This window comes from Herpailurus yagouaroundi, unplaced genomic scaffold (assembly GCF_014898765.1).
Source record: "Herpailurus yagouaroundi ecotype Mexico unplaced genomic scaffold, PumYag 100, whole genome shotgun sequence".
Lineage (NCBI taxonomy): Eukaryota > Metazoa > Chordata > Mammalia > Carnivora > Felidae > Herpailurus > Herpailurus yagouaroundi.
The window spans coordinates 75,999,292-76,013,429 of NW_024412391.1; the positions used below are offsets into that span (position 1 = coordinate 75,999,292).

The 14,138-nt window shown below is 33.0% G+C and overlaps 1 protein-coding gene across 1 annotated transcript in view; it reads left to right on the forward strand.

Moving 5' to 3' along the window:
• SEMA3C (semaphorin 3C) overlaps nt 1–13,767 on the forward strand; it is a 177,445-nt gene extending 163,678 nt beyond the window's left edge. The window contains exons 16-18 of the mRNA XM_040472808.1: nt 4,166–4,233; nt 6,397–6,527; nt 10,887–13,767. Of these exons, the coding sequence (XP_040328742.1) occupies nt 4,166–4,233; nt 6,397–6,527; nt 10,887–11,300 (613 nt within the window). The 3' untranslated portion in view covers nt 11,301–13,767. The remainder of the gene's footprint in view (nt 1–4,165; nt 4,234–6,396; nt 6,528–10,886) is intronic.
• Nucleotides 13,768–14,138: the final 371 nt, after the last annotated feature.

The window sequence follows — 14,138 nt, forward strand, 5'->3', positions numbered from 1 at the left end:
AACAATTTAAAAAAGTGGACAGATCTGAATAGGCATTTTTCCAAAGAAGACATACAGATTGCCAACATGTCATGAAAAGGTGCTCAGTGTCACTAATCATCCAGGAAATGCAAATGAAAACCACAAGGAGATATCAACTCACTCACTCCTGTTAGAATGGCTATTATCAAAAAGACAATAAATAACAAGTGTTGGAGAGGATGTGGAAGAAAGTTTTGTTGGGAATGTAAACTAGTGTAGCCACTATGGAAAATGGTATGGAGGTTCCTCAAAAAATTAAATCTAGAACTACCATATGATCCAGCAATTCCACTTCTGGGTATTTATCTGAAGATAAAACTCCACTAATTCAAAAAGATATGTGCACCCCATCACATGGAAACAACCAAAGTGTTCCTCAATGGATGAGTGAGTAAAGATGTGGTGCGCACCTGCACACACACACACACACATGCACACACACACACCCTACTGGAATACTATTCAGCCATGAAATATAATGAAATCTTGGCAATTTATGACATGGATGGACCTTCAGGGCATATGCTAAGTGAAATAAGTCAGACAGAGAAAGACAAATACTGTATGATCTCACTTGTATGTGGAATTTTAAAAACAACACACCAAGTTCATGGACATAGATAACAGATTGGTGGTTGCCAACGGTGGGGTAGGAGATGGGAGAAATGAACAAAGGGGTTCAAAAGGCACAAACTTCCAATAATAAAATAATTAAGTTATGGGGATTTAATGTACAGCATGGTGATTATAGTTAATAATTCCGTATTGCCTATTTGAAAGTTGATAGAGTATATCTTAAAAATTTGCATTGCAAAAAAATTTTGTGACTGTGTATGGTGACAGATGTTATCTAGATTTATTGTGGACATTGCGTGTACTCACAGCCAAGCATTATATTGTACACCTGCAACTAATATAATATATGTCAATTATTTCTCAATTTAAAAAAAGTACAAGGAAAGGGGGAAAACATGTATTATGGGTTGAAAGAGGAAGTAGTAATCCTTTAAAGAGCTGAATCTCTAGCAGTGTCTTAATTCTGTCACAAAAAGCTGAAAAAGTTTGATCTCTATCATCTAACTACCTATTATCTATCTATCTATCTATCTATCTATCTATCTATCTATATCTTATTCTTTGACATATTCATACCCATCTTTGGCTAGCACACTGAAAGTTTTATTAAAAATATCCATATATTGAAGTTCTCCAAATTATTTTTTTTAATTTTTTTTTAACGTTTATTTATTTTTGGGACAGAGAGAGACAGAGCATGAACGGGGGAGGGCCAGAGAGAGAGAGGGAGACACAGAATCGGAAACAGGCTCCAGGCTCCGAGCCATCAGCCCAGAGCCCGACGCGGGGCTCGAACTCACGGACCGCGAGATCGTGACCTGGCTGAAGTCAGCCGCTTAACCGACTGCGCCACCCAGGCGCCCCATCTCCAAATTATTTTAAAACTTAGTTAAGCATATATCATACTGAGTGCAAACCATGTTTGCTGAATCAAGTATTTCTTAAATTCTCATCTATTTTTAGTGATTAATAGTAATAATAAAAATGATCACTTGTATTTTCCATATTCATTTTCTTTAATAGTGTTAACTTATCTGGTTTTATTGCAATTTTTGGTCTATCTATCTGGTACACAAACATACCATGGAGAAATTCATAGGAATGAAAATCAAAAACGTGTCTTTTGTATGGAAACAAGTACAGTGATACTTAGAAATCAGTGTTTATACTTTGATATAATAAAGTTATTAACTATTATTGGCTCAGTAGTTTCTTTTTTTTTAAAGTTTGCTCCTAGCAAACAATACAAGCAATTTTTCTTTTCATTCTCAAGTATTTTAAATATTTGTGCATTTGTATCAAATATTGCAATTTAATCCCATATGTTATTTATTCTGGATTCAGACATGCAAGTAAGAAATTTTATTCTAAGACAAGATAATCAGTTCAGCCTTCAAGTAAATTATGTTTTATATACAAGAACAAAATGATTTCATTGTTTATCCAAAGGATTAGACTCTAAGGGAGAAAACATGGATAACTTGAGCCCAAATCCCAAATCCTACATGCAGTATAATATTACTCTGCCTACCAGCATGCTTTTGCAATGCTGTATGAATGCCCTGAAGGGAATCTACAAATACAAAAAAATCTCAGATAGCTGTCTTGCTGATCTCATCATTTAAGCCAAGACATAATAATGCTTTTCTGTATTGGAATGTCTGGAAGCTATGTGATACCATAAATTCAGGTTGTCCAGCTATGTAAACCATAACATAGTGCTAGTCACAGGACAATCATTTTAACCATTGTGAATGATATTGCTTTTCTAGATGGCTGAAAATCACTTTTTCAGCAATAAGAACTCTCACATGGTGCTCATATAATATAGTGCACTCACAAGTAAAAATGCAGTGACTTAGAAATATAGCAAATGCAATGCAATAAAAAGCTGATATAGGAGCTATTCCAGAGTACAGCATTAATTGTATTTGCTGAGACAAGAGTGACTTTTACTAGTTTGTGTGTATGTGGTTGTATTAGAAATGTAAAATTAAATAAGGATTATGACTTTTTTAGAAAAAGAATGCATAAATGACATAAAATGTTATAGCTATATATCCATAAATAGATGTATATAATCCATTAAATCTACAAGCTACGATTTGCTGTAACCTTAAAATGATTTTTTTCACTATCAATGACTTTGAGATTAGTCTCACTTTGTAAATTTGATAATCCCTGTGTGATTTTAATATTTCTGCTCTTTAACTGAATATTTAATTTACCTTTAAGGTTAAAAATGTTACGAGAGACTTAACAGCTAACCCATTTAAGTAATATGCTTGTTTATATATATTTCTCAGCCTTGATAGTAAACAATCAGTTTATCCCTGTGTTCCTAATATTTAAAGAGAGGTTCCTTTCCTGCTCTCTTATAGCAATCTTCATCCCATGATTTATTGCTAAGAGAATATCAGTTGCTCTATTTTGGTTTGTTTCACTATGTGATACAATTGGAATTATATGTGGATAGATAGATTTATTAAAATTTTATTAAATATAATTTTATTAAAAATATATAATTTATAGACTCAGGAAATTAATTAGTATTGAAATAATTTAAAACTTTGCTTTAAATAACCAGCTTAGAAAGAATGTACCTAAATTTGGAAATGCTTAAACTGATGATACATAACAACTAAAATGCAATGAGTGAACTTTGGATCATGAATAAAAAAAATCCATAAGGGGTACTTTGGAGACAATTAGGGAAATTTTACTATAAAATGTGTATTGTATGATATTATCGAGTAATCTACTGTTGTTATAAGTGATTATTTATAAGATGCATGCCAAAGTATTTAAGAGTGAAGTATTATCATGTGTGCAAACTTATTTTCTAAAGGTTTTCATATATGTGCATAAATAATATACACACAATACACAACACAGTACTTGCATATGATAGAAAAAAATAAATGTGGCAAAGTATAACTATTCATGTCTCTATCAGTGTTCATTGTACTCACCACTTTTCTGTTGACTTGACATTTTTCAAAGTGAAAATTTGAAGGAAAATTCTTATTCTAGTAAATGAACAATTTGGCTTAATTTTACACTAAATGTGCCTGTTCTCTCTATCACTTATTTCAGAAAAGTTTTAAAATATCTTAAAAGTATTAGAAAGTGTTGACTCGTCTAAGAAAGCTATGTTCATTTAAGAAAAAAATTACAAGCAAGAAGATGCCAGTGAATTTATACATTAGAAGTTTCATCTTAGAAAATTTTGGCTGAATGTCCCTAAATTAAAATTTACACTATTAATTTGGAATCTAACATTTACCCAGGAAATGCAAATAATAAGGGTTTCATAGCCATCTTATCACTCTTCCTAGATGGGGAGGGACAGAATTAATTCCGAATGAGAAAAGGGTTAAGTACCCAGCCTGTCATGGAAGTGTTGAACAAGAAATGTGAAGTAGCTCTATTAGATAATCAGACCAGTTTTCTTTATGAAAGCTTAGGCAATTAAAATACTGTGAAATTAAACATGCAATCTTTTAAGTGTGGTGTAATCAGCAATGTTAATTCTAAGTCCGTTTTATATATGTCTCTGCACTTACAGGAGGAGCCGAAGACAAGATGTGAGACATGGAAATCCATTGACTCAATGCAGAGGATTTAATCTAAAAGGTATTAAAAGTGGGCAATGGTCAATTTTGGTAAAGAGTAGCAAAACTCTGTATCACATTTCAGTGAGGGAACCTTCATAATAAATTCAGATCTCACATTTTAAGGAAAGATTCACTATGAAGATTCTTGGTGTTCAGATACGGAAATTAAAAATCAAATGTCATTTGTATGTATAGTAAAAAAGACAAATGTCCATGGACACAGACACCTTGGGTATGTATGTTAGTTGGTAGGTCTTTCACAAAGATATCAGTTACAGATTTTCCTAGCTATTATTTTCTGAAGAAACAAAGCTGTTACCTTCTTTCTTAAGAAAAAAAAATTGCTCTAAAAAATTTACCACTGAAAACAAATAGAATAGTACCCTGTTTGTTTGTTATTGTGGTAAATAGAAACAACATAAAATTTACCATTTTAACTATTTTAAAATGTACAGATCTGTGGTATCAAGTACATTCACATTGTTGTACAACCAGCTCATCTCTAGAACTTTTTCATCTTTCCCAAGTGAAACTCTATACCCGTTAAATACTAACTCCCTATTCCCCCTGCCCCAGCCTCTGGAAGCTACCATGCTATTTTCTGTCTTTATGAATTTGACTATTCTAGATACCCCTTATAAGCGGGATCACAAAATATTCTTCGTTTTGTAACTGGCTTATTTCAGTTCTTCAGGGTTCATTCATGTTGTTGACATGTGTCAGAATTTCTTTCTGTTGGAAATGGAAAAGTATTCTATTGTATGCATATATCACATTTTGTTTATTCATTCATCTATCGCTAGACACTTGGATTGCTTCCACTTTGGGCTATGTGAATATCCTGCCGTTTTCATGGGTATACTACAGTGCCTTGGTTTTACAGTTTATAACCATTCCAGTACTTTTGGCGGTCCTGTCTTATGTCTTACAAGCAATCTAACCCGTTTTTCTCTGATCCTCACATGTAGATCCCATATTATTATACTTTCCCCAGTATATTTTCTCCCAGCTCCACATCAATCCCTTGAGTGAAGTATCTTCAGACACAGCTCTTCTTAGCTCATGCAGGTGCTGCAGACACACTCTTGCTAACAATTAACACCAAGATTCCTATTGCTAATATTTTTGAGTGTGGGCCTTTCTTTAGTAAAAAAATGACGTTACTAACTCCACTAAGTATAAGGAGAAAATTATGACACATTTTGCTTGGTTGTTCCATACATCTAAGGGAATACATCCAAGTTATCATTTCTCTGTGTACTATTTTATAAATACTTGTGCCAGTTGTACTAATAGTATTCGCTCTAGTGTTAGAACTGTCTGTCACTAGGGGTCACGATGAACGAACATCTATGTTGGCTTTGTGTCAGAACTTGAGTTAAGTGCTTTTTAATGGACTATCTCACTTAATGCTTATGAAACTGTACTACAGTTTCTATAATTATAATTACACTATAATTATCCCTGTTTTATGAATAAAGATTCTGTTTATGTCTAAGCTACCACATGATTATACTAAATGGTCTTCCTAAATTAAGAATTTCAGTAAAGAACCTATTTGAAAACATAATCCATGTTTTAGAGCCAAGTAAAGCTGAGGCACAGAAATGTCAAGTAACTTGTGTAAGGTTACACACCCAGCATCGTTGAAGTCAGAATTTTGCTTCCAATACATCTGAATACAGAGATTGTGTCTTTAATCACCACTTCCCATTGTAGACACTCTTTGCTTTCTGACTTTTCCTGAAGCTTCTGAATTTCATCTATACTACATTGAGTATGGATGAAACTGGCTTTAATAATGCCTGGCACTTACTAACTCTTTAAGTAAGATGTGTTCCCTAATAATTCACAGCTTCAGTTTTCTCAGCTATGAAAAACTGAGAAAACTGAATTCATAAGTATATTGTAATAATTAAAAGTTCAAAGTGATATGAAGGACATTCCTTGGTATCAAGTAATTCTTGAATAAACATCAATTCCCCCATGTCTTTTTGTCCTTCCTTTTAGGTTAAACACAGCAGGTAAACAATGTATAATAGTCTGCTTGTTCAATGATTAAAAATTGCCTTTTGGTGGTTTCTATAGATGATCACAATTGTATAGAGAAATAAACTGTCATATAGGAGAATATGCTCTGAATTCTATTCCCTGTCTTTCTCCTTTCATTTTTGCTTTTCAGCATATAGAAATGCAGCTGAAATTGTTCAGTATGGAGTAAAAAATAACACCACTTTCCTTGAGTGTGCCCCTAAGTCTCCACAGGCATCTATCAAGTGGCTGTTACAGAAAGACAAAGACAGGAGGAAAGAGGTGAGTAAGGCAGCACTACAGCAATCAGTCAGGGCTTTGGAAAGACATTAAATCACCACCCCTTAGTGAAGTTCAGATCAAATGAAAAAGAAAAGGCATATGAACATCCTTTTATGTCCTCAGGATGACAAGTGCCACTTCCTTTAAAGTCCTTTGTCTGTAGAGTTGATGAATTAATTAGAAATCCTTGCTGCCTGCGCTCAAGATGGGGGTAGTGATAGGAGGAAGCATTTGTAAAAGAAACAAGATGTGTGCAAAACCAGAAGCCAAGTTCTCACTCAGCAGCACCTTTGTGTGATTCACAAGATAAAAGGGAGCTTTTAAAAAATTCAATTTTCCTCAGCAAGAAATTTCACTGAACTATAACTTTTATGGTAAGAAGCATTTTTCTGCCATGCAGTAATCTATTTCCTTTGCTTTATTATCCATAACTCTATGATTTTGGTTAGGTAATGTATGGAACCATTGTTTATGGGAGCACTGCCTTTATTTGGTGATATGGAAAAAGCAGTTTTTTCAAATAAAAGGACACTGACATTAACTTTTCAGTGATCTTAAAGAGCTGTTTTAGAAGGGAAACATTGTAAAACAGCATAGGGTGAAATATTATAAATAATGAAGTCCATAATACTCATGTCATGTTGTACTGACAAATAAGAGGAAGAAGAAGAAAAAAATATATGTATATATAAAGCCTTTGGGTAGTCTAAAATGTCATGTTTTTAGCAGTGTTCATAAAGTCTGATGGAGCAAAGGGGAAAATGGAGCCTTCCCCATTTGGGTGTATTCTGTTGTGGACAGTTTAAGTACTACATATTAAGTTAATTAGGACTATGTAGAAGGGACACAATCCAAAGGTATAGAACCAGGCACTGCATCAGAGTTACTGAAATAGATGTTGGCTTCATATGGAGAATACTTTACAACTCATGCCTGCCTGTCCAAAGACAGTAGGAGCTGTTTAGTCATTGTGCGTCCATGTCTATGGGATATTAAACCACAGGCTGATGAGCACTTGCATAAGAAGAGATTTAACTGAGACACATGGATGGCTCGGTTGGTTGAGCATCCAACTCTTGATTTGGGCTCCGGTCATGATCTCACAGTCCTGAGGCTGAGCCCCTTGTTGGGCCCTGTGCTGGGTATGGAGACTACTTATGATTCTCTCTCCCTCTCCTGCTGCCTCTGCCCCCACTCAGGAGTGAGCTCTCTCTCTCTCAAAAAAAAAAAAAAAAAAAAAAGATTATTTTTTTTAGCCATCTGGAGGAAAGAGGAGCTAGATGAACGTTAAGACCTCTTCTTGCCCCAGAATTCTATGATACTAAAAAAATCTTTTGAGACATCATTACTAATAAAAATATTGTTTAAGATCTGTTTACTTTGCTACAAAAATCTGTCATCAAAAAGGACTTGAAATTTCTACAGACTAGTTAATTTTAAATTCTTTTGAGTGGATATAGGTGATAATAATTGTCTTACAACATAAGCTGAGATAGAAGTCATAATGTGTGGTGATGATTATTGTACAGAAATGAAGTTCTTAGGCTAAAGCATGGCATGTATTCATGGACAGTCCTTCTTGAGAAGGTCTGTGTGTATATATGTGAATTGGAAATCTACAACTCAAACAGGGATGACCTTACATGAATAAAATGTTTTTCTTTAATTCACTAAAAAGTTAAATAGAGGGACATCTAGGTGGCTCAGTTGATTAAGCATCCAGCTTTTGATTTCGGCTCAGGTCATGATCTCACGGTTTGGGTCATGGGATTGAGCCCCACATCAGGCTCATGCTGAGCACAGAACCTCCTTGGTATTCTTTCTCTCCCTCTCTCTCTGCCCCTTCCCAATTTGAACATACGTGTGCTCTCTCTCTCTCAAAAATAATTAAACTTAAAAAATATTAAAAAGTTAAATGGAATCATATACAATCAGTGAATATAATTTTTATTATTTAAAGAAAACAAGTACATACAAGCTTGAATACATGCCACAGAAATAATGAAGCAATTAATAATGGATTGAGTTATAGATTTAATGATTGAATCTCTTTTGTGATATTTCTGATATTTTATTTCAGAATGCCCAAGAATGTAGGCACTCAGTTATTACTATCTTGCTTTTTCTTCAAATCTCAAAAGCATAAGATTGCTGTAAGACTAGGAAAACATTAACTATAATATAATTATGCAAATCTATTTTATCTAGAATTTATAGAGCACAATTCTACTCCTTACTTTGGCTAAGCAAACTATTACTGTCTTATTAAATTTATCCTAATTCTTTCTTAGTAGTTTAGGCAAAAAGGTGCTTATTTCTCATGTTAATATGTAAATATTGAATTTTTTAAAAATAATGTAGACGGGGCATCTGGGTGGCTCAGTTGTTTAAGCGTCCAGCTTCAGTCTAGGTCATGATCTTGCTGTTCCTGAGTTCGAGCCCCACATTGGGCTTTGTGTTGACAGCTCAGAGCTTGGAGCCTGTTTCAGATTCTGTGTCTCCCTCTCTTTCTCTGCCCCTCCCCAACTCACACTCAGTATCTCTCTCTCTCTCTCAAAAATAAACATTTAAAGAATTTTTTTAAATGTAAGACAAATGATAAAAGCTCATGGAGAAAATGTACATAGTTCATACTGAATACCATAAAATGATCACTAAAAGTCCTCTTCCCCTTCACTTCAATATTTATTCACACTTCCCCAAAGTATAAAGCTACTAGGAATTATATATTCAATCATAATGTATTCCTCCAAATATTCTCCATAATTTTCCTATTTTTATCGTTCTCTTTGTCTCTCTCTCTCTCTCTCTCTCTCTCTGATGTACACTCACCCACTTTAATATCAGTAAGTACATATGCAGCTAACTTATTTTTCCTAGCCACATAGTGTTCCACTATATGAATATATCTTAAGGTTTTTTTAAAGCCATCTACTGCTTAGGTTATTGTTTTTCTTCTTATCAAACATCATTTACATGAATACTTGCATACTTGTGACTGTATCTTCTGGAATAAATTCCTAGAAAAGAAGTTTCTGCATCACATTTATATACGTTATATGATTTTATCAAATTGGCATCCACAATTTTTCCTAATTTTGCACAAACATAAAGGGCTTTCTCTCTTTTTTTGAATGCATTTCTACATGATTGAAACTATTTTGGGGACACACTTAAACTTTAAAAATTAAATTAACATCAAAACTTCAGTTGATATATTTCAGTCCTTCTTCCTGATCTCCCTCTTCTAGGTCTGTTCTATTATCTGTATTTCAATTGTATACTTTGCCTTTTTGTGCTTTTGTGTGAAGCTTACTTTTTATCTAAAACAATCTATGTTTGATTTTTATTTCATTGATAATAAAATACCTATTTACACAGAAATTTACCATTTAAAAAAAGCATTGTACATGCATTCCTTTATTTTTATTTTGGTCAGGGGTGTTTTTTTTTGTTTTTGTTTTTGTTTTTTCCCTCAGTGAAAGAACATTCTCGAGTATGCATGTTAAAGAACTTCTTACCACTTAAGTTTTTAGTCTGTTGGCAATACTATAGCTAGAACTTTAAGAAAGATGATTTCATGCATTTAACTAATATCCAGAAAATAATAGTTTTTCTAGGACAAGCCTATAATTAAATATTACCTCATAGCTTTGTATTATCTTTCCTTGGCAAGTAAAACTACTTAGAAGACTTAGAAGATGATGGCATTTCATCTTATTTTTAGTCATTCTTTAGTTTGGGATAATTGGAAAAAGCCTCGATAGTATTCAAAACTCAGTCTCTGCTTACATGATTTTTTTTTGAGTCATCTTACTGCTTTAATAAAGTAATGAATTGTTTCAGTTTTTACTTAGGAGAATATTCATTCATTCATTAAAAAATGATAAAAATTCAACCATTTAACTGTGGCCTAATGATTTTACTAATAAGAGAGTATTTTGTTGCAATTAAAGACAGGAATTCCAGGATGAAATAGATATTTTAAATTATCTGTGAATTTTGTGTATATAGGTTGACTGTGATTCATATTCCCAAAGCAACCAAAACTCTGTGCTTATTGGTGGAGAAACTACTTCCATCCAAAGGGAATGAACTTTAAGCTATTTTTGGCAATGTGGGTGATAACTTCATCCTGTCTTTAATAGATTTTAATAGATTCAATGCTCTTAAGACAACATCTCCTGGGCAAAACAGGCAGTGGAACTGACCAAAACTTTATGTTCACTAAGAAGGAAGCTGATCAGTACTAGATGCTTTTGCCAAATTTGGAAGTTCAGTGATACTCTGTATATGTTGATCATATCTTTTTAGAAGACACAGAGTTGGGTTTGGATCTTTGATGAATCTCTCTTTTAGGTCAAGCTGAATGAACGAATCATAGCCACTTCACAAGGACTTCTAATCCGCTCTGTTCAGGATTCTGACCAAGGACTGTATCACTGCATTGCAACAGAAAACAGCTTCAAGCAGACAATAGCCAAGATCAACTTCAAAGTTTTAGATTCTGAAATGGTGGCTGTTGTGACAGACAAATGGTCCCCATGGACCTGGGCCAGCTCTGTGAGAGCTTTACCCTTCCACCCAAAGGACATCATGGGGGCATTCAGCCACTCAGAAATGCAGATGATTAATCAGTACTGCAAAGACACTCGGCAGCAACATCAACATGGAGAAGAATCCCAGAAGATAAGAGGGGACTATGGCAAGTTAAAAGCTCTCATCAATAGCCGGAAAAGTAGAAACAGGAGGAATCAGTTGCCAGAGTCATAATGTTCTCTTACTTGGGGCTTATGCTTCCAGTAAAGAATGGTCTGTCTTCAATGATCAAATTTTGAGCAAAGAACCTTGTGTTTTAACCCATGGGAAATTCCTGATAAATGTGGTTACTCACTACCAAAGTGAATATTACATGAACTGAAATGAGCATGCATTTTCTTGTATGATATTGACTAGCACTAGACATGTCATGGTCCTCATGGTGCATATAAATATTTAAGTTAACCTAGATTTTATTTATATCTTTATTTACTTTTTCTTCAAAATCGATATGGCGGCTATAAAACTAAAATTCTTACATCCCTTAATTGAATGAGGGCCATAACCCTGTGATTTTCCTTCCTTGCATTAACAGTTTAGATTTAGAATTGTCACTGATTTTAAATGGCACAAATGCCACATTTAAAACTTTTACATTGTAAAAGTGGTATAAATACATGTGATAGAGTAGCTCTCAAAAGAAATATTGAATAGATACAAGTCAAGGAAGAAAGCATCTAAAAATTGTATAAAACGTGAGTGATTCATAAATAAAACAATGAACAGTTTATTTTTTCCAGTGAAATATATTAATTTTTTTTTATTATTGTGAAAATGGTCAGTTGCTGATACCTGTTATTGATCTTTGGGTTTTTTTTGTTTGTTTGTTTTAGGAAGATAAAATAAATGACCCTCACCATAAACATCTTTGATTGGAGTTATGTCAGTGAAGCATTTAAGTTTATATTCTTACGCTATTACCTTCCAAACTAAAGCACTTTTTTTGGAAGTTATTTAAGTTATTTTAGACTCAGAGAATATAATCTCACACTGTTTAATTACTGTATTTGTTCTAACTTTCTAGTCTGCATGGCAAAGTAAACAATATAAGAAGAAAAAATGAAATATCAAACTTGTATATGAGAGGTGAAACTAAAATGGGGAAAAATAAAGTAAGGAATGCAATTTTATTAAGAGCTGTTGATAAAAAATATAACTAATTTTTAACATCAGTGATTAATTTCAATAATTAACTCACATTTTTTTTGGTTTGCCAATCTCAGATATCATACAGATTTTAAGTCACCAATTAATTTTCTTTTTAAATGATATTTAATGTGTGCTGAAGAGGTGCTCATTTTGTGGAGAAATGAAAAAAATTCAAATATGAACAAAAATAGACATACTTTCTTTTAAAAGAATGCTGGTACTTATGCACACTGGTATATAAATACAAATATGATAAGTTCTATAATGAGTAAAATAACTTTCTTCTATTTGTAAGTTTGGATCCTTTCATTAGAATAATTTATTTTTGAACGTTTTACTCCAAATAGCAATTAAATGGGAGAAATATGAGAAATGTCTTTCTATTGTTATATTTCCTTTAAAAACACAACTTTTGCTTTTTTATTTTATTTACTTTTCAAGAAATGGTCATGTTTCCAGGTGGAAATAGAAATTGCATCATATATCTTTTCAAAATCTAGTACAAAATTATAGGTATAGTTTATAGTCCACAAAGAAGTTAAGGTAGATGTATTACCTTTTTAAACGCCACAGTATAAAAGCTTGAGCTAAATCATTGTCCAAATGAATGTGATCATTGATCAGAATCTAAGATTTAAGATTTCTGATTTCTTATTTAAGATTTCTGATTTCTTATTTAAGTGGTGGTAAGTTATGATATTATAAGAGGAGGCCCCAGTGAGAGCAAACACTGCAGTTAAAATACACAACATAAATAATGTTCATTCAAAAATAAGCTAATAAACAAAAGCTATTTTCCAAATGTGTATGATTCTAAAGTACTCACTAAAGCAGTTTATTATACAGATATTTTGCCTGCTTAAAGAATATAACTAAACTTCTTTATTTCTTCTCTATGTGCAAAAATAGAAATGCACATCAGTGGAAAGCCAAATCCATCTTCAATGTTTATGACCATTCTATTCTATGTACAGAGTTAAAGTAAAATTGTTTTAGAGTCAGAAGATAGGGTAACTACACAGGTCCCCTTGCTTAGTGTAAAACCAGAATGATAGACAATAAGGGTGTTTAGTTTTGTAATATTATTTGTGCTATTTAATACCTTCTCCTTTGAACATTATTCAATTGTATATACTTTTATTACTTTTAAAATTATAGAAAATTTTGAACATAACTGCCAAATGTAAAGAAAACTTTCTCAAAAAATATTGTCAACATATACTGAATATTGGTGGTTAATTAGTATTATTTTGTGTAGTTTGACATTTCAGTGATTTAATATGTTTTCCATTTGTATTGTACATAAAATTTCCTAGGAATGCACTTTTTTCAAAGTGTAGGTTTGTGAATAGATTTTAGCATGATGAAACTGTCATTACGGTGAATGTCCACTCTGTGAGAAAACAAATGAAATGTAGTTAGTACCTTAATATTTAATTGGATATTGAAGAAATCATTTGCCTGGCAAAATAAAACATGTTGAATTCCCCAAGAATGTCTTCAACTTTTCTTTCTTTTTATTATTATTATTATTTTTGTTTTGAATTTATATCCAAGTTAGTGAGCATATAGTGCTATAATGATTTCAGGGGTAGATTCCAGTGATTTATCCCGTACGTATAACACCCAGTGCTCATCCCAATGAGTGTCCTTCCTTATGCCCCTTAGCCATTTAGCCAATCCCCTTACACAACCCCTCCAACAATCTTCAATTTATTCTCTGTAGTTAAGAGTCTCTTGTCTTTTGTCCCCCTCCTTGTTTTTGTATTATTTTTGCTTCCCTTCCCTTATGTTTATCTGTTTTGTCTTAAATTCCTCCTATGAGTGAAGTCATATGATATTTGCCTTTCTCTGACTGGTTAA